This window comes from Rhinopithecus roxellana, chromosome 18, assembly GCF_007565055.1.
Source record: "Rhinopithecus roxellana isolate Shanxi Qingling chromosome 18, ASM756505v1, whole genome shotgun sequence".
Classification (NCBI taxonomy): Eukaryota; Metazoa; Chordata; class Mammalia; order Primates; family Cercopithecidae; genus Rhinopithecus; species Rhinopithecus roxellana.
The window spans coordinates 6,520,821-6,548,023 of NC_044566.1; the positions used below are offsets into that span (position 1 = coordinate 6,520,821).

Genomic DNA, 27,203 nt, shown 5'->3' on the forward strand with positions numbered 1-27,203 from the left:
CTGGGCACCCTGGAGCACATGGTCCCCGACTGTGTGAGCAGCCAGTGGCCACCTGTCCTGGCCCGAGTGGAGAAAGCGCATCTGCCTGTGGAAAGTGCACGTGCTGCTGGGCGAGGCTGGTGAGGGTCGTCACACACACGCGGGGCCGCTGGCTGCAGACGGACTTTTTTTTTTTTTTTTGAGGTGGAGTGTCGCTCTGTTGCCCAGGCTGGAGAGCAGTGGCCAGATCTCAGCTCACTGCAAGCTCCGCCTCCCAGGTTTACGCCATTCTCCTGCCTCAGCCTCCCAAGTAGCTGGGACTACAGGCGCCCACCACCGCGCCCAGCTAGTTTTTTGTATTTTTTAGTAGAGACGGGGTTTCACCATGTTAGCCAGGATGGTCTTGATCTCCTGACCTCGTGATCCGCCCGTCTCGGCCTCCCAAAGTGCTGGGATTACAGGTGTGAGCCACCGCGCCCGGCCCAGATGGACGTTTCTGAAAGGAGCCAGCGGGAGCCTGGCGTCTGCCCTCTGAGGCCAACGCTTCCCCGTCACTATTGTCTCACGGCACTGATGCGAAGGCTCCCTGGTACCTCTTAGACTAGGTTCAAGTCCTGAATTCAGGCTGCAGCCCTGAGTCAACAGAACTTCTACCCAGATGCGGCCAAGATTTTGGGAAGAACAAGAGGCCCTTCCCCGGCGGGTCCAGAGCAAGTGGCGTCATGCCCACGATGGCACAGGGTCATGGGATGTGGCCCGAGGAGCTCAAAACCGGCATTGGTCACAGAGACACAGGGTGGGTCTGCCAAGGACCCTCAGGGACCACCAGGGCCTGGAGGCTCCAGTGTGGATGAGCTGGGCAGCTCTGGCCAGCAGGGGATGGGGACCCAGGGCCGGGGCCCTGTGCATGGCCCCTGGCAAGGTGCCTGGCTGGCCGTCCATCCGTGGGGTGAGCTCGGCCCAGGCAGGCAGGGTCCCTCCAGGTAGGCGTGAGTGTTGCTGGCTCCCGGAGCCTTGGAGAAGCTCTGCCCATTCCACAGCCGTCAGGCCAGGGGCCACAGGGAAGCCACTCCTTCACGGCCCGGGGCTGCTCCCTCAGGAGCCCACTCGGCCGATGCCACCTTGTCAGTCCAGCCAGCGGGGCCTCTCGTGTGGCCTTCAAAGCCACAGGCCTCTTTCTAGAAACCTCTTTGCAGTTCGTTTGTGGCGATTTATCCCTGGACGGGTTCTCAGGATTCTGTCCTTCTCCACCCGGCTTTTCTCTGGGTCAAGCGCTGACCCCAGCCAGGCAGAGGCGAAGACGCCCCGACGCACAGCCTGTCCTGCCTGGCGGGCGCAGCTCCGGGACTGACTGGTGGGAGGTGTGGCTGCTCCCAGCTGCCCTGTGTCTCACTCCTGCCCAGGGAGCTCCAAGCACAGGTGGGGGTTTGGTCTTAAAGTAAAATCCCAGTCTGGGTCTCAGATGCTGAAACCCTCCCAGGTCCCCTGTGTGGCCCCTGCAGTGGCAGCACCACCCTGGGGACCCACGTTTGGCCCAGACAGAGGCTCTAGCACAGGTGGCCACGTCCCACGGGAGCATCAAGCCACGAGTCTTGGTCGTCCCCTTGGGACCAAGGAGAAGCAGCCACTCCGTGGCCCCCACTCCATGGCCCCCACCACCTGTGGCTCCAACATCCTTCCAGGAGGCAGGCAGGGTCCCGACTGCATCTCAGGCACCTGCCTTGTGGTGTTCCGGCTGCCCCAACCTTCCCTGCGGACTTGTGGCCTGCTGGGGTCAGAGAGCAGCAGTGACCGCTCCACCCCTTGCAGACAAGGAAGCTGAGGATGAGGGACATGGGGACCCTGCCAGAGGGGACGCGGGAAGCGGGGCTGGCTCTGCTCCCGGCAAGCTCTACCGCAGACTGAGACACACAGAAAGCAGTGTTTCCCTTTCTCAACAGAACACGCTTGAGCCCCGGAAGCAAGTGGGTCTGTGCAGGAGGGTGGGGGCGGGAATGGCACAGGGGTGCAGGTGCCACCTTGGCATCTTCCCGCCCTCGGTCCCAGCTTGGGGTCCCTTCCAGGCTGGCTCAGAGGCCGCTGTCCGAGCAGCCTGCATTTGTGTGCCAAGTCCTCACCGTGCCCTCCTCACTCGGCACTGACTGGCTGCCCATGGTGGAGGATGAGTGGGGCTTTCTCCCCATTTGCAGAACAAGTAAACTGAGGCTCCAGCCCCTGCCCTCACTACCAGAGTCAGAGGCTCCCGGGGAGCAGACCGTGGCCACCCAACCAGGCTGGGAGCAGAAAAGAGGGATCTTTTTTTTTTTTTTTTTTTTTTGGAGACGGAGTCTCGCTCTGTCGCCCAGGCTGGAGTGCAGTGGCCAGATCTCAGCTCACTGCAAGCTCCGCCTCCCGGGTTCACGCCATTCTCCTGCCTCAGCCTCCCGAGTAGCTGGGACTACAGGCGCCCGCCACCACGCCCGGCTAGTTTTTTGTATTTTTTTAGTAGAGACGGGGTTTCACTGTGTTAGCCAGGATGGTCTCGATCTCCTGACCTCGTGATCTGCCCGTCTCGGCCTCCCAAAGTGCTGGGATTACAGGCTTGAGCCACCGCGCCCGGCCAAAAAGAGGGATCTTTGGAGCGGCTGAGCGTGCAGCCTGGAGCCCTGGTAGCCCCGCTCATCCCAAACACTGCTACGTGCTGAGAACCCCGCAGGGAGCAGATGGCGGCCAACGCAGTGTTACAAAGCTTTCTGTAAATATTTTATTTTCCATATTTTAGAGTCAGAAAGAAGCACTTGGTAATAAAAATAATAGAGAATTATTTTCTTCAAACCTGCTCTGCCCTGCGCCGGCCTCCCCGTGCCCGGGCCCGCGGTTGAGTGCGCAGCGTCAGAGGCCCCACGTCCATCTCACTATTTACAGATATGTTACAGGCCAGGACGGTCACAGAGGAAAGCCCAGCTCTCAGGTGGCCCCACGTGGTGAGGAGCCCCCATGCTCCTCCCCACTGTTTTGGACAGAGGCTGAGGAGCCTGCTGCGTCCCACGGGGGCCTAGGCTGTGGCGGGCTCCACAGGCGGGCAGGAGTGGGCAGTGATGTCACTGTGCTTGTATGCCGCCTCGTCCAGGTCCAGCAGCCTCCGGTTGACCTCCAGTGTCATGCAGCCGCGGTAGAATGCGGTGACTGGCGCTGAAGTCACCGACACATCTGGGCCGCGGGGAGAGAACAAACACATCTTAGCAGACCCAGCCTGCGTCCTAGGGATCGCCACGTGGCTGGCCCTGCCTGGCCCCCCACCCCCGGCAGCGCTTGTGGCCAGCCCTGGGTTTCCCCTGAAAGGGAGGGATTTCCCTTTCTTCTCTAACTTCTGTCCCTGTTTGTTCGGCTGCAGACCCGGCAGACAAGTAGGAGGCATCCGCCAGCCTGGGCTCTGCAGACGCCGGCCCTCCCTTCCCGGCTGGGAGCACAGACAGTCCCATCGATTAAACGGGATCTTCTTCTTCGCCCGGTGAGTCATTCGGGCTGCAGGCCTCCTGGCTTGCTCTCATCCTCTTCAAAGCTCTGTTTATTAAAACTAAGTGGAGTCTGTGTCTGGCAGCCAAGACAGAAATCCTGCCATTTGCCGCAAGTGAAAGCCTGCGGGCAGCCGAGGACTCGCGGGCTCCCACGTGCCTTCCCATTCACCCTCCCAGCTAATGGCAAGGACATCCCTGGTCCCAGCCTCTGTGCTGTGTAGCCCATGAGACACGGCGGGGGGCCCTGCTGGACGCGGGAGGGGCTGGCTGCTAACAGCTGTGGTGACAGCCGTGGGTCCCAACTGCAGCCTGGCCCGCGGTCTGCCCAGCCTTCTCCCCCGGGGCCGGTCTGATGGGTGTGGACAAACGCTCCCTGAAGATGCAGGTTCACGGGCTCTGACTCAGGCCAATGCCGGCCCCCGTACGTGTTTCTCAGCCTCAGCCAATGACCTGACCAGCACCGAGGCACCATAATGGCCACTAAGGACCCACCTGGACTTCCCCTTCCTCTTAAAACACACAACCAGGAATGCCAGCCTGTCCGGGTTCGATCTGGGGTGACCAAGCTGGGCATCCCTGGAGCCCCTCACCCAGGATGAGCAGGGCAGGGAGCACCTACCTGGCAGGCCGCCGGCAAAGGTGAGCACGGGGCTCTGCAGGTGCTTCTCGAGCACGGCCAGCCTCTCCTGCAGCTGCGCGGCGCTCACCTCGCTCTGGCCCCTGGTGCCGTCCACCTCCAGGGTGGCCTCACCCTCCCTCAGCGAGATGGTGACCATGTGCTCTTGACCATCGCAGACCTTGATCTCCATTAGGGCCAAGGCCACATGCTCCACGGCCAGGACCACCAGCTGCAGGAGACCGAGATGTGGTCAGGGCCTGCCGGCTGCCCCCACGTAAGCCGTTAGGTCCAAGCTGGTCCTCACAGCTGCCGGCCACCCCCGCGCCGCAGGCCTGTCTCCGTCCACGGTTCCCTGCAGCCCTGGGTCCGAATGCTCGCTGACTGTGGATGACGCCCCCACCCCACCTGGGGCTCAGCTTCTCTGCGCGTAAAGCCAGGGGCCAGCCTGGGAGGCTGTGGGGGAGCAGGTGTGGCCCCCAGGTTGAGTGTGAGAGGGTCAACCCCAGCCCCAGGCACACATAGGACCGAGGCTGCACTTGACCAGGAACTGGTGTGTCCTTGACGGGGACCCAGGACCCAACCCTGTGGTGGTGGACTCCCAGCCAGGTGGGCTCTCACGCTGGCACCGCAGTCCAGCTGCCCACTCCCCAGCCCAGGGGTCAGCTGTTGCTACATAAGAGCGGCTGTTTATTCCAGATGCCGGGATTGCGTCTGGCCCTGGTGATGAGCATTTGCGTGAACCAAGCCTGTCACTGTCACATCCAAGCAACCAGGAGGGCTCTGTGGCCCTGGGGTGGGCAGACTTGGAGAACAAGGGCCGCTCTGGTTTGACCCATGTCTTCCTCCTTAGCACAGGAGCGAGAGAATACAACCTGTTTCTGTCACCTCTTGATTGTTCTGTGGGGAAAACAGCATGACTCCCCCGGCCCAAGACAGCTGACTTATTGTGAGGACCGGGGGTGGGGGACCTCATCCAAGGGGCAGCTGCACTCAGCTCCACCCACTGTCCCCCAGGGAAAGACCTGTGGGGGGCACCAGCCGAGGTCACAGATCTGAGTTTTCCAGGGAAATTGGAAAACTGAGTTTGTTGCTGAAATCATCTGACGTAAACATAAGAGACTAATTCAGTTTGCTGTGAGCCACCGTCTGCCCAGCCGAACGGGAAAAGCCCCCACACTGTCGGCCGAGTGTGGCTCACAGGCACTGGCCCCCCAGTCAGCCGTGTGGCGGTGATCCGGTGTCCAAACAACCCCCACAGTCTGAAGGGCGGCCCACGCCAGGCTTGGCTCATCGGACCTCTGGTCAGAGGCTTTTGGGGCTCCCTGGGGATCCCACCCCAGGCCCCCTCCGTCCCCTGCCAGGGAGTGCAGCCCATGTGCCTGTGGGGCGAGCCGGTCAGGACACCCTGGGTGGCGGAGGCCCTACCTGCTTCTTGAGCTTCTTTGTGGAGTGATAGTCTACTAGGGCCACAGAGAGAGGCACGGCACGGAGGTCAGGGACCCAGAGCGCGAACAGCACCCCTGTGTCTGCGGCCGGGCGGATGTGAGCCACGACTTCTATTTCCCAGGTCGATTCTGTCCTGATGTCCAGAGGGGTCCGCACTGCGATGAAAGCAGTGCGTTATAGGGTGGGATGCAGCGGAGAGGCCACAATGAGGTTGGAGTGGGGCCCTAAGAGACACAGTCCCGGCCGCGGTGGGATGTGATGGAAAACTCAAGAGTCTGGTTCAGATCTTGGCCCAGAGCCCAGAGGCACCGGGGACCCCCAGGCTGTTTCTCCCTGACCGCACCAGTACCCCACTTCCAAATCCGCTCTAGGCGACCACCAGGCCACACAGACCTGCCTGAGGGGACACGGACTGTGCGCCATGGGATGCAGGCCTGTCCCTGTCTTCCTCTGATGTCCTCGTTTCAGGAGCGCCTGGCAGCTCCTACCTCAGAGCACATACAGGTGCATGGCCTCGTGCCTCGAGTCTCACCTGCAGCTTCTGAGCAGCAGCATAGGGCTCAGTGTGAGCCAAGAGTGCGGACAACAGCTGTTGGGAGCATGGCGGTCTGGGGTCTGAGCTGTCAGGAGCACGCGCCATCTGGGGTCTGCGCTGTCAGGAGCATGGCCGGTTGGGGTCTGAGCTGTCAGGAGCATGCATGGTCTGGGGTCTGCGCTGTCGGGAGCACAGCGGTCTGGGTTCTGCGCTGTCAGCAGTACGCGCAGTCTGGGGTGTGAGCTGTCAGGAGCATGGCCGGTCTGGTTCTGAGCTGTCAGGAGCACACGCCGTCTGGGGTCTGCGCTGTCAGGAGCATGGCGGTCTGGGGTCTGAGCTGTCAGGAGCATGGCTGGTCTGGTTCTGAGCTGTCGGGAGCACAGCAGTCTGGGTTCTGCGCTGTCAGCAGCACGCGCAGTCTGGGGTCTGAGCTGTCAGGAGCATGGCCGGTCTGGTTCTGAGCTGTCAGGAGCATGCCCGGTCTGGGGTCTGAGCTGTCAGGAGCATGCCCGGTCTGGGGTCTGAGCTGTCAGAAGCATGTGCGGTCTGGGATCTGTGCTGTCGGGAGCACAGCGGTCTGGGTTCTGCGCTGTCAGCAGCACGCGCAGTCTGGGGTCTGAGCTGTCAGGAGCATGGCCGGTCTGGTTCTCAGCTGTCAGGAGCACGCACCATCTGGGGTCTGCGCTGTCAGGAGCACGCGCCATCTGGGGTCTGCGCTGTCAGGATCACAGCAGTCTGGGGTCTGAGCTGTCAGGAGCATGGCCGGTCTGGGGTCTGCGCTGTCGAGAGCACAGCGGTCTGGGTTCTGCGCTGTCAGGAGCATGGCCGGTCTGGTTCTGAGCTGTCAGGAGCACGCGCCGTCTGGGGTCTGCGCTGTCAGGAGCATGGCGGTCTGGGGTCTGAGCTGTCAGGATTACAGCGGTCTGGGGTCTGAGCTGTCAGGAGCATGGCCAGTCTGGTTCTGAGCTGTCAGGAGCATGCGCGGTATGGGGTCTGCGCTGTCAGGAGCACCTGCGGTCTGGGGTCTGAGCTGTCAGGAGCATGCGCGGTCCGGGGTCTGCGCTGTCAGGAGCACAGCGGTCTGGGTTCTGCGCTGTCAGCAGCACGTGCAGTTTGGGGTCTGAGCTGTGGCAGTTTGGGGTCTGCGCTGTCAGGAGCACGCGCGGTCTGGGGTCTGAGCTGTCAGGAGCATGTGCGGTCTGGTTCTCAGCTGTCAGGAGCACGCACCATCTGGGGTCTGCGCTGTCAGGAGCACGCGCCGTCTGGGGTCTGCGCTGTCAGGATCACAGCGGTCTGGGGTCTGAGCTGTCAGGAGCATGGCCGGTCTGGGGTCTGCGCTGTCGGGAGCACAGCGGTCTGGGTTCTGCGCTGTCAGGAGCATGGCCGGTCTGGTTCTGAGCTGTCAGGAGCACGCGCCGTCTGGGGACTGCGCTGTCAGGAGCATGGCGGTCTGGGGTCTGAGCTGTCAGGATTACAGCGGTCTGGGGTCTGAGCTGTCAGGAGCATGGCCAGTCTGGTTCTGAGCTGTCAGGAGCATGCGCGGTATGGGGTCTGCGCTGTCAGGAGCACCTGCGGTCTGGGGTCTGAGCTGTCAGGAGCATGCGCGGGGGTCTGCGCTGTCAGGAGCACACGCGGTCTGGGGTCTGAGCTGTCAGGAGCATGTGCGGTCTGGGGTCTGCGTTGTCGGGAGCACAGCGGTCTGGGGTCTGCGTTGTCGGGAGCACCGGCAGTCTGGAGTCTGAGCTGTCAGGAGGACGCGCGGTCTGGGGTCTGCGCTGTCAGGAGCATGCGCGGTCTGGGGTCTGCGCTGTCAGGAGCATGCGCGGTCTGGTTCTGAGCTGTCAGGAGCATGCGCGGTCTGGGGTCTGCGCTGTCAGCATCACGCGTGGTCTGGGGTCTGCGCTGTCAGCATCACGCGTGGTCTGGGGTCTGCGCTGTCAGCATCACGCGCGGTCTGGGGTCTGAGCTGTCAGGAGCACGTGCGGTCTGGGGTCTGAGCTGTCAGGAGCACGCGAGGTCTGGGGTCTGAGCTGTCGGGAGCACCGGCAGTCTGGGGTCTGCGCTGTCAGCAGCACGCGAGGTCTGGGGTCTGCGTTGTCAGGAGCACCGGCAGTCTGGGGTCTGAGCTGTCAGGAGCACGCGCGGTCTGGGGTCTGAGCTGTCAGGAGCACGCGCGGTCTGGGGTCTGAGCTGTCAGGAGCACGCGCATTCTGGGGTCTGAGCTGTCGGGAGCACAGCGGTCTGGGGTCTGCGCTGTCGGGAGCACCCGTGGTGTGGGGTCTGTGCTGTCGGGAGCACGCGCGGTCTGGAGTCTGAGCTGTCGGGAGGACGCGCGGTCTGGGGTCTGCGCTGTCAGGAGCATGCGCGGTCTGGGATCTGCGCTGTCAGGAGCATGTGCGGTCTGGTTCTGAGCTGTCAGGAGCATGCGCGGTCTGGGGTCTGAGCTGTCAGGAGCACGCGCGGTCTGGGGTCTGAGCTGTCAGGAGCACGCGCATTCTGGGGTCTGAGCTGTCAGGAGCACGCGCATTCTGGGGTCTGAGCTGTCGGGAGCATGCGCGGTCTGGGGTCTGCGCTGTCGGGAGCACAGCGGTCTGGGGTCTGTGCTGTCGGGAGCATGCGCGGTCTGGGGTCTGCGCTGTCGGGAGCACAGCGGTCTGGGGTCTGCGCTGTCGGGAGCATCCGTGGTGTGGGGTCTGTGCTGTCGGGAGCACGCGCGGTCTGGAGTCTGAGCTGTCAGGAGGACGCGCGGTCTGGGGTCTGCGCTGTCGGGAGCATGTGCGGTCTGGTTCTGAGCTGTCGGGAGCATGCGCGGTCTGGGGTCTGAGCTGTCAGGAGCAGGCGCGGTCTGGGGTCTGCGCTGTCAGCATCACGCGCGGTAGGGGTCTGCGCTGTCAGCATCACGCGCGGTCTGGGGTCTGCGCTGTCAGCAGCACGCGCGGTCTGGGGTCTGCGCTGTCGGGAGCACGCGAGGTCTGGGGTCTGAGCTGTCGGGAGCACGCGCATTCTGGGGTCTGAGCTGTCGGGAGCACGCGCGGTCTGGGGTCTGCGCTGTCGGGAGCACAGCGGTCTGGGGTCTGCGCTGTCGGGAGCACCTGTGGTGTGGGGTCTGTGCTGTTGGGAGCACAGCGGTCTGGGGTCTGCGCTGTTGGGAGCATCCGTGGTGTGGGGTCTGTGCTGTCGGGAGCACGCGCGGTCTGGAGTCTGAGCTGTCAGGAGGACGCGCGGTCTGGAGTCTGAGCTGTCAGGAGGACGCGCGGTCTGGGGTCTGCGCTGTCAGGAGCATGCGCGGTCTGGGGTCTGCGCTGTCAGGAGCATGTGCGGTCTGGTTCTGAGCTGTCAGGAGCATGCGCGGTCTGGGGTCTGAGCTGTCAGGAGCAGGCGCGGTCTGGGGTCTGCGCTGTCAGCAGCACGGCGCGGTCTGGGGTCTGCGCTGTCAGGAGCACAGCAGTCTGGGGTCTGCGCTGTCAGCATCATGCGTGGTCTGGGGTCTGCACTGTCAGCAGCACGCGCAGTCTGGGGTCTGCGCTGTCAGGAGCACAGCGGTCTGGGGTCTGCGCTGTCAGCATCACGCGCGGTCTGGGGTCTGCGCTGTCAGCAGCACGCACAGTCTGGGGTCTGCGCTGTCAGGAGCACAGCGGTCTGGGGTCTGCGCTGTCAGTCTTTGCTGCTGTCTCAGTGGGGTTTTCCACTCGCGCTGCTTGTGCGCATGAACCTCACGTGTGTCATATGTAATGCATCTGAATGAAATCACGTGGCATCCGTAGCTCATACAAAAGTGCCCCAAAACTGTATGTTAGTAGAAACGGCTGAATTCTGGTTCTCCCAGGGAGAATACCACCGCATGTCCTCTCCACGCTGAGCCCTTCGCAGACCTTAGCCAGAAGATAAAACCTCCACCCTGTTTTCAGTGTTTCTAACTCACCTAGAATTCCAAAGTCCTAATAAAGAAGCTGTTTTAGGAAAAAGGACCCCAAATCAATGTGTGTATGGATTTGTGATTGGGGGCCTCGCACTACGGGCCGAGTGGGGTCATAATGAATTATGCTGGCTTCCCTGTCTCTTTCCCACGGGCTGTGTGCACCTCAAACCCACATCGCCTGTCCTGCCTGTCCCTAGCTGGTACCCGCCATGTCAGTTCTCAACAACCATTTATGGCATTGAAACACAAAATCAGAAAAAGTAACAAAAATACAGCAACAGAAACAAAAAGTAACAACAAAAATTCTCCTGTTCGCTGGTCTTCCCGTCACCTGTGAAAGGAGAGACGATGGTGTCCTTTAAAATGGAAGCTCCCGGCTGGGTGTGGTGGCTCACGCCTGTAATCCAAGCACTTTGGGAGGCTGAGGTGGGTGGATCACCTAAGGTCAGGAGTTCGAGACCAGCCTGACCAACCATGGAGAAACCCCATCTCTATCAAAAATGCAAAATTAGCTGGGTGTGGTGGCGCATGCCTGTAATCCCAGCTACTCGGGAGGCTGAGGCAGGAGAATCGCTTGAACCCAGGAGGCAGAAGTTGTGGTGCGAACCTGGGAGGTGCAGCTGAGATGGTGCCATTGCACTCCAGCCTGGGCAACAAGAGTGAAACTCCATCTCAAAAAAAAAAAAAAGGAAGCTCCCGTCAGGAGCTGGGCACATGCTGGCCATCAGGGGCTTCACGAGGGCCCCGGCCTCTGCTCTCCCCAGGAAGAAGGTTTCCCGGCTCCACGTGGCCCCTCACGTGGAGGCTGCACAGACCTGGAGATCTGTGAGCCTGAGCCCAGGCTGAGTCGCTGCAGAGTGAGCCAGGCCGGTGCTACTGTTCTCAGCAAGTCTCTTCTGTCTTTAAGAGACTTGTAAGGATGCTTTAGATTTGTAAGGGAAAAATCAACACTGAGGGAGAATGCCTGCACAGTGGCAGACGGGCTTTTCTCACAGATGCCTTTCCTGACATGGTCATGCTTTTGACACCCAGGGAGAGACGCTGACACTGGATCTGGCTCAGGAGACGGGGCAGGACCCTCCCCTTTGCTCCGCATGGACCCCCTTGAACCTGGGGTTCCTGCTGGGTGCTTGAGGGCTGGCAGCCCTGAGATCTGATGGAGGGGGCGCTGTCTGCCCTCTGTGCATGTGGGGGCTTCGCCATAAACGGCTCGGTGTTCAGGAACAGGGTGGGGCTGTGGTGCCCGAGTGGGACCCATGTGGGGTGGGAATGTGAGGCAGGGCGGACCGAGCAGTAACTATCCGCACAGCAGCCCCAGGGCCTTCACCGGGGAGGGCGGCAGCACCTTCCCCAGGGCACCGCAGGACTGGGCCAGCAGCTCACACCTACCCTGTCCTCCTTTTTCAGGCCTGGGTTCACTGTGCCCCAGGTAGCTTCACTGCTGTTTTTAGACACCTCCTGTTATAGATGTCTCACCGGGTCATCGGTGACCGCAGTGTCCACCACATTACTGAGAGCTTCCATGTGCCTCTGGACAAGTCCTAAGGCTGGTGCTGTCTCAGGACTTTCCACAAAGGACCCTCTAGGGCCTCCCAGCCTCCCTGGCCTCCCAGCACCGGCCTGGCAAGCATCTTCTCGGCACATCTCTGTCATTCTTCTTCACTGGCTGACTCTGAACTGAGTGACCTGCACAGCCATCCTGAGAGGTGGGCCTCTGCGCACACTTCTGCCCGCCCTGCCCTGCCCTGGAACCGGAGGAGCCTCAGCTTGTCCTGACACTGCCATCTGAGGCCGTCTGCTTCCTCTCAGTGTATGCCTGAAGATGCAGCCACAGCCACCCCAACGGGAAGAGCCAAGACTTACTGTAGTCCAGGCTGTAGAAGGCAAAGCCACTCCCCGGGTAAAAGGAGCCTCTCTCTGTCACTGAGAAGCACTGCATTTTCGCGTTCGCTTTCACTGTTTCTTGGATGGTGGTGTCTTCTCCATTCAGCCAGTTCCAGCTCCTCATACAGCCATCCAGACGAGGGTTTATCTGGAAAGGCAGAGAAATCTCCATGGCTTCCTGGGAGCGAGAGGCCCATGCCGGACGCCCCAGGCAGTGGGTGGTGCCTTCGCAGCCGCGGCAAGTGCAGATCTACTGCAAAAATGGGCCAATCCCACTGGTGGTGGTGATTTCACAGAAGGTTTCCTCACTTTACAAAATGACCCACTGCAGAATACCTGTTTGCACTGGTGTATGCTCAAGAAATAACAGGTTAATTTTAAAGCTAGGAAAGGACTGAAAAGGCCATGTGGGTCCAAGGTCAAACAGTATGGATTGTTTAACCATCCAGCACTCACATGAATTATTCAATATTCAATACAGCTGTGGGCAAATCAGGGCAACCCCCTTATGTGTGAAACAAGGAGAGGCGAGCCAGGCAAAGTCCCAGCACCAGGCAGTCCGTGGGCCTGGGAAGCAGGTGCCCCTCACAACACCAAAAATCCCAGCACCAGGCAGTCCGTGGGCCTGGGAAGCAGGTGCCCCTCACAACACCGAAAATCCCAGCACCAGGCAGTCCGTGGGCCTGGGAAGCAGGTGCCCCTCACAACACCGAAAATCCCAGCACCAGGCAGTCCGTGGGCCTGGGAAGCAGGTGCCCCTCACAACACCGAAAATCCCAGCACCAGGCAGTCCGTGGGCCTGGGAAGCAGGTGCCCCTCACAACACCGAAAATCCCAGCACCAGGCAGTCCGTGGGCCTGGGAAGCAGGTGCCCCTCACAACACCGAAAATCCCAGCACCAGGCAGTCCGTGGGCCTGGGAAGCAGGTGCCCCTCACAACACCGAAAATCCCAGCACCAGGCAGTCCGTGGGCCTGGGAAGCAGGTGCCCCTCACAACACCGAAAATCCCAGCACCAGGCAAGTCCGTGGGCCTGGGAAGCAGGTGCCCCTCACAACACCGAAAATCCCAGCACCAGGCAGTCCGTGGGCCTGGGAAGCAGGTGCCCCTCATAACACTGAAGGGCTGGCTTCAGCACAGGCACTGCTGACACTCAGCACCCACAGATGCGAAGACCTCTGTGCCTTTCTCCTGTCTGGTGTGGAAGTGAAAATACCCAGGATGAAAGCTTAGATGTCAGCGCGTGGGGGCTGGAGATACAGGTCGGGGGCACAGGCGTGTGCTGTGCTGAAGGGGAGAGAAGGCAGGAGCTGGACAAAGGGCCCACACTGGCCGCCCCACCATGGCTGTTCTTCCCTTATGAGACTCATGGCAGAGTTACAAAACCCAAAATATTCTTGGAAATTGCCCAAAAAAGTTTGTTGTTCTGTTAGGGAATAATTTCATTGTGTCTTGTCTTCACTGAAAAAATTCACTGAAAAATAGACAACTTTATTATCAATTCAGATGAAAACTTAGATGGGTATCATAAAAAGAGATGGTAAAATTAATGACATAGCTGTACCGTGACTTTGTCAAATTCTAGAAAACCTTTCTTTCCTCTAGGTCCTCCCCACATCTGGTTAATCGGAAACACAGGGCAGGGCATGACTGAGCCTTCCTGACACTGTTCCCGGGATCCCAGCACACGGCGCGTCCACACAGGCACAGGTATGGTACTCACAGGCTGCACGAGGTCCTTCTCATGGAAAGGAATGCCTCCCACTGTGAGGTTCAGATGATACAGTCCTCGCTCCGGTTGGAACAAGTCCCCGGCCACCGCGATTTTCATGACAGCGTCCCTGTTGACCTTGATGACCAGATTCCGCGCCAGCTCCTCAACAGAGATCTGAAGAGAGGCAGCGCCATGAGAAGAGGTGGGAGTGCACGTTCTGAAGGGCTCCCAACTGCAGAAAAACCACCTCATCCTCTCCTGAGCCAAGAGGGACCTGACCTCCGGGAGACCACCTGATCCTCTCCTGGGCCGAGAGGGACCTGACCTCCGGGAGACCACCTGATCCTCTCCTGGGCCAAGAGGGACCTGACCTCCGGGAGACCACCTGATCCTCTCCTGGGCCGAGAGGGACCTGACCTCCGGGAGACCACCTGATCCTCTCCTGGGCCGAGAGGGACCTGACCTCCGGGAGACCACCTGATCCTCTCCTGGGCCGAGAGGGACCTGACCTCCGGGAGACCACCTGATCCTCTCCTGGGCCGAGAGGGACCTGACCTCCGGGAGACCACCTGATCCTCTCCTGGGCCAAGAGGGACCTGACCTCCGGGAGACCACCTGATCCTCTCCTGGGCCAAGAGGGACCTGACCTCCGGGAGACCACCTGATCCTCTCCTGGGCCAAGAGGGACCTGACCTCAGGGAGACCACCTGATCCTCTCCTGGGCCGAGAGGGACCTGACCTCGGAAAGTCCATGCTCATCATCTGGGCCAGGAGGGCCCTCGATGCATCAATGTGGTCGCCAGAAACTTTCCTCACAGGAAACCTGTCAAGTCTAACACTAGATACACTATATTCCTAAGCTTCAGAAGAATATCCTCCTTCCTGTGTGAAAACACCTTTCAGGTATTTGGGTTTGAACTGAGTCACAAAAACATGGTACCAATTCGGGTCAGCTGGATTTGGGGAGCAGCTAGAGAGGGTGGAATTGAGGGGGGTCCTCACGAGGTACCCCTGCTGGGGAAGGGCCCATCTTGCTGGGGTGCGGCGGCCGCTGTGCATCACTGTGGGGCAGGTCTATACAACACCGCTCCCTACAGCGACCTCACCTCCGGCCACCTGCCCTGGGCCCCTCACCCCGTGGCTCCATCCCTGAAACTGCTTCCCCTCCATTTGCTTTCTGTAGCTTTGCTGAGAACAGCCTCCTGCTCTTGGAGATGCTGTTGCTTTAAGAGGCTGGGAAAATGGAGCGAGGCATTACTCTGCAGAATGGAAATATGAGCAAAAGTCTACAATGTTTCATCTGCAGGGGCCAGGGTGAATTTTTCCACTTCATCTTCACTTCTGAAGGACATGACGTGCTTTCCACCTTTCTTCCCAGCTTTTACTTCTGAAAGCCCAGTGTGGGGAGGGAGGCCCAGTGCTGTGGGCAGGAGCCTGGTTGGTTACAGACCCTCTCACTCCACGGATGGGGATGTGGGGTGGGCGCGTTTTACCGCTGCCCACAGCTGCCCAAGTGTAGGTCTGACCAGGACCCCTCAGGCTGCCCATGGGGCTGGGGTCCAGGTGGTCAGGACGTTTCTGGCAAGGGGCAGCCCCTGTGAGGTCACCTGGACCCTTGACATGCATGACTGCACTGACCAGCAGGCCCTGGGAGCCAGAGTTCAGGGACGGCAGCGTCCCCACCGTCCTACAGGGAAAGGTGGGTGGGTGGCGCCTGGCCTGTCCACGGCCAGGGAGACACGCATGGCAGGAGCTGTACCTGTGGTGCCGGTTCAGTGGTGGCTTCCTCCCCTGCTGGGGCACCCTGCGTGCAGCATCAAGCAGCCCTGGCCTCTGTTCCCCACCCCGCTCAGGATAAACAGTATGGCCTCCAGACACAGCCCAGGGTCCCCTGGGGCTGAGAACCATGGCTTCTCACCTGAGCCAAGAGCGACCTGAACTCCGAGAGACCAAACTCACAGGCTGCACTTGAGGCCCCCTTCTGAGGGAGCCAGGCTGATACGTGATGAAATAGCAGAGAGGCCTAGAGCACTGCAGTGAGCCCCCACAGCATGAACTCAACAGGGCAGGGGTCCCTGTGCCCCAGAACATGAACTGAACGGGGCAGGGGTCCTTCTCCCCCAGAGCATGAACTAAACAGGGCAGGGGTCCCTGGGCCCCAGAGCATGAACTGAACAGGGCAGGGGTCCCTGTGCCCCAGAGCATGAACTAAACAGGGCAGGGGTCCCTGTGCCCCAGAGCATGAAGTGAACGGGGCAGGGGGTCCTTGTCCCCCAGAGCATGAACTGAACAGGGCAGGGGATCCTTGTCCCCCAGAGCATCAACTGAACGGGGCAGGGGTCCCTATCCTGCCCACACGCAGCAGGTATAGACCCCAGAGCTCATCTCCACGGTTGCACAAGCGAGTAACAGCCGGGTCAGGCTCAGGGAGAACCCCGTGCGGCCCAGAAGGGGCGGCTGTTGCACACTCACCGTCTGCCACATGCCATGGTTGATGACCGGGCCGCTGCTGGTGACGCGGCCGACGCCATTGTAGCGCAGCTGCAGCTCCAGCCGGCCGGCTCGCAGGGCCAGCACGATCCAGGTGCTGTCCTGGTGGCCTCCAGCGAAGAGGAGGATGCCCTCCGGGTCAAAGGTCCGGAAGTCAAACTCGGCTACGAGCCTGGACACCCACAGGAGAAATGAGTCAGCGCCGGGCGTACGGCCAAGCGTGGGCCCAGGCCCCGTGAAGCCAGCATCTTGGCCGTGCTAAGCTGTGCTGCCTTCTGTGGACACCTCCTCACCTGGTGGGCTGCAGCCTCTTGAAGCGCAGTCGGATCACGGGGGTCCCACTGAACATCCGGCCCAGGTACAAGGACTTCACGCTCTTGGCCAGGCTGAAGGGCACGCAGGGCAAGATGTCCTGCCACAGACGGGGATGTGACCTCCAGTGACCTCCACTCCAGCTCCCCTGAGCCCCAGGCCACAGACGGGGATGCGACCTCCAGTGACCTCCACTCCAGCTCCCCTGAGCCCCAGGCCACAGACGGGGCCGGTCGGGAACGCGGCCTCCACTCCAGCTCCCCTGAGCCCCAGGCCCCAGCCGTGTAGCGGGTCCACTGTCCCTCCCATGCCTCGGGAGTGTGGCCGCCCCACCTCTAGCTGCCAACGCCCCAGAGACCGTCACACCCGCCCCACCACCGGGGCTCCCAGGTGAAGGACGGCTCGCACCAGCTGCTTCCCACAGGGCTTCTCGGGGTCCCCGTCACCTCCTTCCCTGCCCATTTCCCTTGACTCTTTATTTTTAAATTATGAAATATGTCAAGCATACAAAAATTACAGAGAATCATAAAAGAGTATTATGAAATAAATATGGACGCCTTGAAGATGGCTGTCCCGGAAAGTTCCCTGCTCTGGGCTGTGGTTCCTCCATGCTGCCCTACGGGGGTCAGAACCAAGGCCGGTGTGAGTTGGTGCCCCTGGAAAACAGAGGGGCTGGGGCTGAGCCGGCCTGCTCTGCCCACCGTGGGCAGCCAGGGTGAGCTGGATGCCTGGCAGGGGCCCGACGCCCTCTGCACAAGTATGTGAGGCAAAGAACCTCCAGGCGAGGGCTGGCTGGGAGCCCCGAACGTCGCAGCCCAGACCCAAGAGCCCCAGAGCCGCATCCCAGGTCTGTGACTCCGAGAAGCCGTCCTGGTGGCTGTTTCACCTGTGGAATCCTGTGGTTTTACTTTTTAAATAAATGCTCACTTTCGTCAACTCCCCAGGCCCAGGCCCAGGCCCAGGCCCAGGGTGAACGGGAAAGACGAGAGCCGCCCTGCCCGGAAACGTCCCCGTGTGGGTGCCACATCCCCACCGGTGTGACAGGTCGGTCAGGCTGGCTCCCTGGCACGCGGCAGAGTGGGGACCGTGCCCTGTGGGTGTCACACTGGGGTCCACACCAGGCTGGTCCACTGTGAGTTGGGAGTTGCCATAGAGACTTTATAAATACAACCAAACATCTTCCAGGGAGCAGAAGTGTTTCTCATCCCAAACCTCCACGTGGCCCTGGAGATCCCCAACACCTCAGCAAAAGCCAGGTCTTCACAGAAGCGTTTCTCCCGAAAGCCCCCACCGGCGAGGGCCCCCAGAACCACTGTGAGAGGCCCGCGGGGCCAGGGGCAGCCTACCTCACAGGTGTCCATGTCCTGGGACAGCTTGAGGCCCCCACGCCCATCACAGTGGCAGGTGTAGCTTCCCGGGGAGTTCACGCAGACCTGCTCACAGCGGCCCTGCAGACACTCATCCACATCTGCCAGCCAGAGGGAAGTGGCGGTGAGCGGGGGAGGCCTCTACACTGTACTGGGCAGGATCACACCACAACTGCTCAAACCACACACAAGGTGCACTCGAGGAATTACGTGCAGATTCTAACGGGTGCAGCCTGGGGTTTGTAGCCCCCCATTGGAAAGCTAGGATTGCACCCTCAGCCTGCTCCTACCAGGCTCTTTTGTGAGGTAGTGAAAGTGCTACAGGTGTTCCAGGGGGACGCTCCCAATGGGCCAGACCCACTCCCACCGCCGGGCTGGTGTGGACGGCAGGTCTAGGAATGACAGTGCCCGGGCTGTGCAGTGAGGTGTCCCCGGGAGCACAGAGGCGCCGACAGCTGTGGTGGGAGATGGAGGTCAGTGCAGGCAGCCTGGGCCTCCCCACCCTCTCTGTCTGCCTACTCAGCCCCACTGTTCCCATCACTGGGGGCATGGCCCCTCTTGGAGGCTCTGCAGCCAACAGGGTCCCCCTATGGCGGCTGAAAAGAGAGAACAGTAGAGGGAGGCTTGCTGCTCCCCATACCTTTGGAGAGAGGCCTCATCTATGCAGGTGGAGAAGGGTAAGTACGTGTGTACATGCGGTGTATATGCATGTGCACGGTACGTTCATGTGCACAAGGGGCATGGGTGTGTGTGCTCACGTGTGTGGGGGCATGGTGGTAGAACAGGCCATTACCAGGCTGATAGAAACAGGGAGAAAGAGACTTTCTTTCACCAGAAGCACCCGGTTGTTAGCAACTGCGCTAGCTCAGGCAGTGGACTGGCACCCGTGTCTGGGCTTGGGCATCAGAGGAGGAGAGAACCCGAGGGTGACCGCGTGGCATGGGTACCTCGGCAGGCCTTCTCCTGGGAGCTGTACGCAAAGCCCTTGTCACAGAGGCAGGAGTAGGAGCCCGGCAGGTTCTTGCAGCGCGCCTCCCCGCAGGCCTCCGAGTCTGCACACTCGTCTATGTCTGCAAGCAAAACCGGCCAACCTCAGCATGGCAGCATCTCAGACAGGGGCCGGGGCAGGCGGCTGCAGGGGCTGGCCAGGGCACCACCCGGACGTCACACCCAGGCTCTGTGGGGCCAATGCGCCCTGGCCCCAATTCCCTCCCCTCCTCCCCTGACTGGGCAGCTCCCGGGGTGTTGGGGGCATGCTTCTGATCAAGGCCCGGCTGGGAAGGCTGATTTCAGCCCAGCAGATGGAGAGCTGGGAAGGGCCTTGCTTGGTCCAGGGGTGGGGGGCGGTGGTGCACACTGTGCTGTTCCATTTAAATGATGGTGCTACAGGATACGGGGCAGTAAAAAGCAGCCCCCCCAGGGGCATTTGAAACCAAAACCCCCAAAGAGAAGCATTATAGGTTTCAATCAATTTTCATTACCGGGTTAAACCACAATCCTAAGACTTGAACATCTAACGTGGGACAGACGCTGTTTATGGCCAAGCGCCCTGGGGTACAAGGGGCAACCCTGAAATGAAGACCTTTAGTCACCAGAGGAGAGCAAGGACAGGGGCTGGAGAAAGAGGAGGGGGAGGAGGAGGGGGAGGAGGAGGGAGAGGAGGAGGGGGAGAAGGAGGAGGAGGGGGAGGACAGGGAGAAGCAGGGAGGAAGAGGAGAAGGTGAGGGAGGGGTGGGGGGAGGAGGGGAGGAGGTGGGGGAGGGGTTGGGAGGGGTGGGGGAGGAAGGGGGGAAATAAGGATGGGGAGGAGCGGGAGGATGGGAGGAGGTGGAGGAGGCGGGGGGAAAAAGGGGGAATGAGGAGGAGGAGGGGAGGAGAAGGAGGAAGAGGGGGAGGAAAAGGGGGAACAGGGGGAGGAGGAGAAGAGAGGAGGAGGAGGATGGGGAGGAGGAGGAGAGGGTAGGATGCCTGTCACCGTGGACAGTAACTGTAAGCCCAGACTTTGCCAGGAGTGCCCGACTGGCGCAGGGACCCATGTGAGGTGCTTTAGACGTCACCTCTCAGGATTGGCCGTGTCTTCACCTCTCTTTAAACCTGGGGTGCTGCTGTCTTCCAGGTCAGGGATAGAGCAGTGATGAGAGGGGCTCTGTCCTCCAGGCAGGAGGAGGAGGAGCTGAACGGGGAAATGGGTTTATGTGTTAAGATGGGAATCACGTCATCTGCACACAGGACTAACTCCTGGGTGGTCAGGGAAGGGAACCATCAAAGTGGACACAAATAGCAGCTGCCTTTTGAAATCGGGGGACAGCGTGTGGCCCCTCCTGTCTGGTCAGATTCACTCTCCAGCTCCTGGGCCTGTTTCTCCCCGAGCAACTGTCTGTCCCGTTCACGCAGTCTGGTGTCCTGGACAGCCAGCAGCAGCAGTAAGAACTATGCCAGAAATTCTCAGGGACACGCCTGGGCATGTCCAGATCCAAGGCAGGAGGGAGGAGGAAGGTGCTTCCCCTGCGAAGCCCCAGGGGCAGGAGCAGCACCCAGGACAGCATCGGGGCTGTGCACATTCATAGTGACTTTCTGGGGTGTCCCGGGGCTCCCCAGCTCTGGCCCTGGGCCGAGGGAACCCCAGCCTCAAACATGAAGCGAAATGGGGAGGGCAGGGCTGTATTTAGGGAACAGACAGAGGGAGACCAACAATGGGGTGCTTCTGGGGACGCTGGGGAGAGTGGACGGCAGTGGGGACCCTAGCCTGGAACTCTGACCCACAAGCTCACTGCACAACGGCCTGGAGCACTCCCAGGCTCTGCGAGGCTCTGGGGACGCGGCGAGGCCCTGCAGCCAGCAGTGTGGCCTCTGAGTTCTGGCCCTCAGATGCCGGGTGAGTCATCCTGATGTGGTGCCGAGTAGCTCCCTGCGCTGCTGGCCTGGGCTTGTGCGGTCTCTGCAGGATGCCCCATCCCGTCCAGAACCACAGGAACCCAGCCAGCAGCAGCCTCTTGCAGAAGAGCAGATGTGACCAAAAATAGAAGGTGGGGAGAGGAGAGAGGCCTCACTCCAGGGCCTTACCTTGGCAGGTCCTGCCGTCAGAGGAGAGCTGGAAGCCGCTGTGGCAGGCACAGTGGAAGCTGCCCGGCTTGTTGTGGCAGATCTGGAGGCAGCCTCCGTTTTCCTGGCTGCATTCATTGACATCTGGGGACAAGCACAGGCCTGAAGGGGAGCCCAAGGGTGCAGAGTCCCCGTCTAGGGCAGGGAGAGATCCCAGAGGTGCACATCCCAGCCCTGGAGCAGGGAGGGAGCCCAGTGGTACACAGCCCCCGTCTAGAGCAGGGGGGTCCCCAGGGCTTGGACCTCACACCCCCCTCAGCAGCCCCAGCGTTTCAAGGCCCCTGGTCCTGGCCCTGTGTATTGAGGTGATGATGGGAGGGCACGGGGGATCCCCTGCTGTGGTCTCAGCCTGGGGAGCTGGTGGCAGTCACCGGGGGATCCCCTGCTGTGGTCTCAGCCCGGGGAGCTGCTGGCAGTCACCTCCCACAGGGCTCAGCTCCCTGGATACCCACGTGCTTGCAGGAGGAGGCTGCAGGCCAGGAGTGACCTCTGGGTGCCTCAGGACAGACAAGGCCAGGCCAGAGCTGGCCACTCCTGAGCGAAGCTCTCCCAGGTCCCCTCTGGGGTGGGACCTGCCAAAGGGGACAGGCTGGCTTGCTGGACTCTCCCCTGTGGGTCTCCACCAGGGCCTGGAGCTATTCTTCCTCCAGGGTCTTCACTGATACCACAGGTCTGCACTCAAGGACGGTCAGAGGTGAAATTTCTCCCTCGCCTTTCAGTCAGTGGGCGCTGAGGCACCACCTGGTGTTTCCTTTCATTCCAGCCCCTGCTCCCAGAGAGGAGACCGCAGCTCCTCCCAATGCTGGGGCTGCAGGATACCTCAGGGCTGCAGCCGCCTTGGGGCTGTCAGAGAGTAGCCTGAAGACGGCCATGCCCCGGAGTGGGAGTGAGGAGTGGGTATCAGGACAGGGTTGGAGAGGGAGGGAGACCCTGCCTTTGTCTTCAGCCTCACGTGGCTGTGGGGGTCTTACCTTTGTCGCAGAGCCGGCCCCCCCAGCCGGCTTTACACAGGCAGAAGAAGTTGCCCATGAGGTCTTGGCAGGCTTGGGTCCCCTTCTTATCACAGGGGTTGGGCGTGCACTGGTCAGGCAGGTCTGATTGGGGACACAAAGTGGAAAATCATGCAGCTGCCCCCTGTGCCCGACGCAGCTGGGAGTGGGGCAGTCGTGGTGCCCCCTGTGCCCGACGCAGCTGGGAGTGGGGCAGCCGTGGTGCCCCCTGTGCCCGACGCAGCTGGGAGTGGGGCAGCCGTGGTGCCCCCTGTGCCCGACGCAGCTGGGAGTGGGGCAGCCATGGTGCCCCCTGTGCCCGACGCAGCTGGGAGTGGGGCAGCCGTGGTGCCCCCTGTGCCCGACGCAGCTGGGAGTGGGGCAGCCGTGGTGCCCCCCTGTGCCCGACACAGCTGGGAGTGGGGCAGCCACGGTGCCTCGGGTCCAGCCCCGAGGAGCTCTGAGAGGCGGAGGCTGAGGCAGGTCCCGGGCACCCGAGCCCCCTGGGCTGGCCCAGGGCTGACAGAACAGGCTAGCGGGCCCTGGGGCCGGCTCCAGGAAAACTCAGATCAGCTGGGAGGCAGTGCCGGCAGGCCCGACGCGCGAGGTGGGAAGGGCCGAGGGCAAAGGAGCAGGAACCACCTGGCGCGAGGCCCAGGAGCTCGGACCTCCTGGGGAGCAGGCAAACAGTACCCCCAGCTGACCTGGGGCCCTTCCAGGTGGACTCAAAACATTCCGCCTTCCCTGGCCAGCCCTAGCCCATTTCTGGTGAACTCTCCCCGCAGGGCATGGCGGAGAGGACCCCCAAGCCCAGGCTGCACTGCCAGAGGGGTCCTCCAGGAAGTCCCCTCTTTCTTCTTAGCCGCCCCCCTCCACGTGTCTTGACGGCTTTAGGCCAGATGTGTGCTGCCCTCTCTCAGGGCGATCACGTGGGCTGAGCTCCTGCAGGGCAAGAGGGCAGGGGGGTGGGTGAGGGCCTGAGGGCGGGAACCCGTCCCAGTGCAGCTGCTTCCCAAGGAGTCCCCCGTACCAGGAGCTGCTCACAAACGTTTCCAGGATACGGACCAAAACCACGTCCCAGAGGCAGGCAGGGAAGCCCCCGAGAGCGTGGTTACGCAAGCCTGAGCCCCAGGAAGTTGGCAGAAAGAACTACAATTACACCCGGAGCTCAAAGAACCCTTTTACGGCTGCTGGCCGAGCAGCAGCAGCTCGGGGCTGGGCATGGCAGTGCTCAGGGGCGCGGTCCACACTCGGCTCCGCCCCACACGAGGACTCAGCCACACTCAGCTTAGCCACACACGGCTCCGTGGGGAACCCTGGGTGGGGCCCCGGCTGGCTGAGACAGGGCTCCTGTCCATTAATTCCACACAAGTTCAATAAGGACCAGTCCCTGGGAAAAGCGCAGGCCGGGCCAGCAGGGCCCCAGAGCACTCGGCCAGCATCATCCTGAGGGGGTCAGCTCTGGCGGGGGCACATCGAGTCTTCAACGGATGGGCTCTCACTGCCCGTGTGTCGCTTCCGTTCCTGAGGCTCCCAAGGTGACGCTTCCCACCAGGTCTGTGGAACGTGGCGTTTCCAACAGAGGGTCCGGGCTCGGCTGTCAGTGCAGGAGCTGCTTCCTTCCCACCTGCACTGGTTGGTGCCCGGTGCCAGGGTGAGCGGCGGGCGGGTCTATGGTTCATGAAGCTGCGTTCCTCCAACTCATCCAGCTCATCTAGTCACTGCCTGTGGCCAGCACAGACACAGCCCCTGTCCTCCCAGGCGGGTCCAGGCACCAAGCTCACCAGAAGCCCTGATACAAGTCCCAGACTTCTTGGGAAAGCTGCCCAGCCACACTGGCTTCTTCCTACGATGCTTCGCCGCACGCCTCAGTGTTTCCTCCGTATGCCCCAGTTTCCTCCTCATGCCTCAGTTTCCTCCGTACACCCCACAGTTTCCTCCGTATGCCTGTTTCCTCCATTCGCCTCAGTTTCTTCCATAAGCCTGTTTCCTCCGTACGCCTCAAGTTTCCTCCGTACCCCTCAGTTTCCTCCATACACCTCACAGTTTCCTCCATACGCCTCAGTTTCCTCCATACGCCTCAGTTTCCTCTGTACACCTCACAGTTTCCTCCATCTGCCCCCCAGTTTCCTCCATACGCCTCCAGTTTGCTTGTTTTGCGCAAATGACTGCCAACAGAACACTTGCAGGTGTGGACAGAGCTCGCGTCTCAAAGTATTTCTAAGATGCTATTTTCAGCAGGTCGCTATAAATGCCTTCTACCCTGAAGCACACAGGGGCTGGGGCTGAGGAAACAAGGACCAGGACCAGGGATTCTGCATCAGCACAGCCACCAGGAGCCGGCCGGGGCCCCATCCCTGACCCTGCCGTGGCCCGGCTGTACCTGGGTGCTGCGTCCGCAGGGCGTCTGGAGATGTCAATGTGGTCACAGCAGGGCCTGGGAGGGGAAGGTCCGGCCTGGACTAGAGAAACGAGGGGCGCGTCCACTTTGCCACTCTGGCCTCAGATGAAGAGGCTCTGGGGGCAGGAGGGAGTCAGACACGTGCAGGGCAGGCGGCCTGTGCAGGGCCCAACCCTCTGGCACCAGAACCTGACCCCTCAGAGGCCCCCACTGTGGAGGGATGCTGTGCGCTGCCACTACAATGTTTGGTTAGAGATTAAAGTCATTTCAGAAGTGGACACCTGCCCATGTGATGCGAAGGGCTGGGAAACTGGTCCTGACTTTGCCTGGAACGCCCTTTGGAAAGACCTGTGTCCCTGAGGCTGAGGACAGTGAGGCTGAGCGACAGTGAGGCTGAGGACAGTGAGGCTGAGGGACAGTGAGGCTGAGGACAGTGAGGCTGAGGGACAGTGAGGCTGAGGACAGTGAGGCTGAGGACAGTGAGGCTGAGGGACAGTGAGGCTGAGGACAGTGAGGCTGAGGGACAGTGAGGCTGAGCGACAGTGAGGCTGAGCGACAGTGAGGCTGGGGACAGTGAGGCTGGGGACAGTGAGGCTGAGTGACAGTGAGGCTGAGGACAGTGAGGCTGAGCGACAGTGAGGCTGGGGACAGTGAGGCTGAGTGACAGTGAGGCTGAGGACAGTGAGGCTGAGGACAGTGAGGCTGAGCGACAGTGAGGCTGAGGGACAGTGAGGCTGAGGGACAGTGAGGCTGAGGACAGTGAGGCTGAGGGACAGTGAGGCTAAGGACAGTGAGGCTGAGCGACAGTGAGGCTGAGCGACAGTGAGGCTGGGGACAGTGAGGCTGAGTGACAGTGAGGCTGAGGACAGTGAGGCTGAGGACAGTGAGGCTGAGGGACAGTGAGGCTGAGGACAGTGAGGCTGAGCGACAGTGAGGCTGAGCGACAGTGAGGCTGAGGACAGTGAGGATGAGGACAGTGAGGCTGGGGACAGTGAGGCTGAGGACAGTGAGGCTGAGGACAGTGAGGCTGAGCGACAGTGAGGATGAGGACAGTGAGGCTGAGCGACAGTGAGGATGAGGACAGTGAGGCTGGGGACAGTGAGGCTGAGCGACAGTGAGGCTGAGGGACAGTGAGGCTGAGCGACAGTGAGGATGAGCGACAGACAGTGAGGATGAGGACAGTGAGGCTGAGCGACAGTGAGGCTGAGGGACAGTGAGGCTGAGGGACAGTGAGGCTGAGCGACAATGAGGATGAGCGACAGTGAGGATGAGCAACAGTGAGGATGAGGACAGTGAGGCTGGGGACAGTGAGGCTGAGGACAGTGCCTGCTCCTGCCGGGTGCCCAGCTCTTAAGTGGTCCCCAGTCTCATGCCGCCTACCCCGGGGCCTCCCCCACCTCATTTATTTCGCTGTTGGGAATGTATTGATACCTCTAGGATGCAAGGAGGGAACCACATCTGAGGGGCGGACACTCAGCTGGGGCCCAGCAGATGTCTGTGGAATTTCCTCCACACAGCAGGGAAACCAACAGAGACAGAAACCTCTGCAAGCCCCAGAGGGCACCCACTTCCCTGACCCCGCCCACCTCCCTGATGGGCACCCACTTCCTTGACCCCGCCCACCTCCCTGATGGGCACCCACTTCCCTGACCCCGCCCACCTCCCTGATGGGCACCCACTTCCCTGACCCCGCCCACCTCCCTGATGGGCACCCACTTCCCTGACCCCGCCCACCTCCCTGATGGGCACCCACTTCCCTGACCCCGCCCACCTCCCTGATGGGCACCCACTTCCCTGACCCCGCCCACCTCCCTGATGGGCACCCACTTCCCTGACCCCGCCCACCTCCCTGATGGGCACCCACTTCCCTGACCCCGCCCACCTCCCTGATGGGCACCCACTTCCCTGACCCCGCCCACCTCCCTGATGGGCACCCACTTCCCTGACCCCGCCCACCTCCCTGATGGGCACCCACTTCCCTGACCCCGCCCACCTCCCTGATGGGCACCCACTTCTCTGACCCTCACCCCGCAAGCTGGGCCTAGGGAGTCAGTGGTCTGGCTGGTCATGCCCTGGGCGCCGGCTGCCTGCAGAGAGTTCAGGAGGTGAAGAGTTTATCTCAGCTCGGCCCATGACTGCGTTGAAGGACAGGAGGGAGCGGCCATGGCTGTGGCTGGAATTTGAAGCCAGTGCTGGCAGCCAGGGCCTTTTCCTGGGTGGTGACAGGCCAGGACCAGGGCCCTCTCCGTCCGAGGGAAGGGCGAGGGGATGCTTCCTGTGGCGGGGGTGGGGTGTAGCCGGGGCTCAGCCACCGCTGCCTGGGCCATAGCCTGTGGGGACCTGACCCTCCTGGGGAAACCCATGGGCCAAAGGAGCTGAGAAATCCAAGCACCAAATGGCCGCTAGGGCAGGACGGCAGTGTTCAGCAGTGGAGAGGCTAGATGTGTCCATGGGAAAGGAAAGAAATGGAAGCAGAGGCTCTTCAGGGGCACCTGGGAACGCAGCCTACACTCTTCCCAGGCCTCCTCCCTCCGTCTACCGTGCTGCCTGGGTCCTGGGACAGCCCGAGGGCCACAGGCTCCCATGCAAGGCCCGCTGGGGGCCGGCTTGTCTGGGGCTGAATTGGGACTCTATGGGGCTATGGCTTTAATTTCACAATAACCGATAACCAGTGAACTGAAGCCAGGACAGCACTGTGAGCACCAAGTCAGAGAATTTTCACGAGGGATTGATGAACAAGAACAGGATGCGAGGCTGCCCCAGCCCCGTCCTCCGGAGGCGCCTTCCAAGGGGAGTGTGAGGCTGCCTGCTGTGGCCCCCAAAGCACCTTCTTCACCGCCAGGTGTCTTTTGAGGCACTCAAACATCAGAGACCCCAGCCATGTGCTCTGGAGGAGAAGCTGAGAGCCCCAGGCCACAGGCAGGGCAGCCTCTGAGGGCCGGCTCAGGGA

The 27,203-nt window shown here is 61.4% G+C and overlaps 1 protein-coding gene across 3 annotated transcripts in view; it reads right to left on the reverse strand.

Moving 5' to 3' along the window:
• Nucleotides 1-2,699: 2,699 nt before the first annotated feature.
• Nucleotides 2,700-27,203, reverse strand: part of GAS6 (growth arrest specific 6) — a 49,147-nt gene continuing 24,643 nt past the window's right edge. For all 3 annotated transcript variants that reach the window (XM_030922188.1, XM_010374826.2, XM_030922189.1), the window contains 11 exons: nucleotides 21,835-21,957; nucleotides 20,825-20,947; nucleotides 18,709-18,831; nucleotides 17,741-17,862; nucleotides 16,376-16,494; nucleotides 16,065-16,254; nucleotides 13,602-13,766; nucleotides 11,859-12,027; nucleotides 5,521-5,696; nucleotides 4,096-4,324; nucleotides 2,700-3,168 (listed from right to left, as the gene is read on the reverse strand). In XM_030922188.1, the coding sequence (XP_030778048.1) occupies nucleotides 3,014-3,168; nucleotides 4,096-4,324; nucleotides 5,521-5,696; nucleotides 11,859-12,027; nucleotides 13,602-13,766; nucleotides 16,065-16,254; nucleotides 16,376-16,494; nucleotides 17,741-17,862; nucleotides 18,709-18,831; nucleotides 20,825-20,947; nucleotides 21,835-21,957 (1,694 nt within the window). In that variant the 3' untranslated portion in view covers nucleotides 2,700-3,013. The remainder of the gene's footprint in view (nucleotides 3,169-4,095; nucleotides 4,325-5,520; nucleotides 5,697-11,858; nucleotides 12,028-13,601; nucleotides 13,767-16,064; nucleotides 16,255-16,375; nucleotides 16,495-17,740; nucleotides 17,863-18,708; nucleotides 18,832-20,824; nucleotides 20,948-21,834; nucleotides 21,958-27,203) is intronic.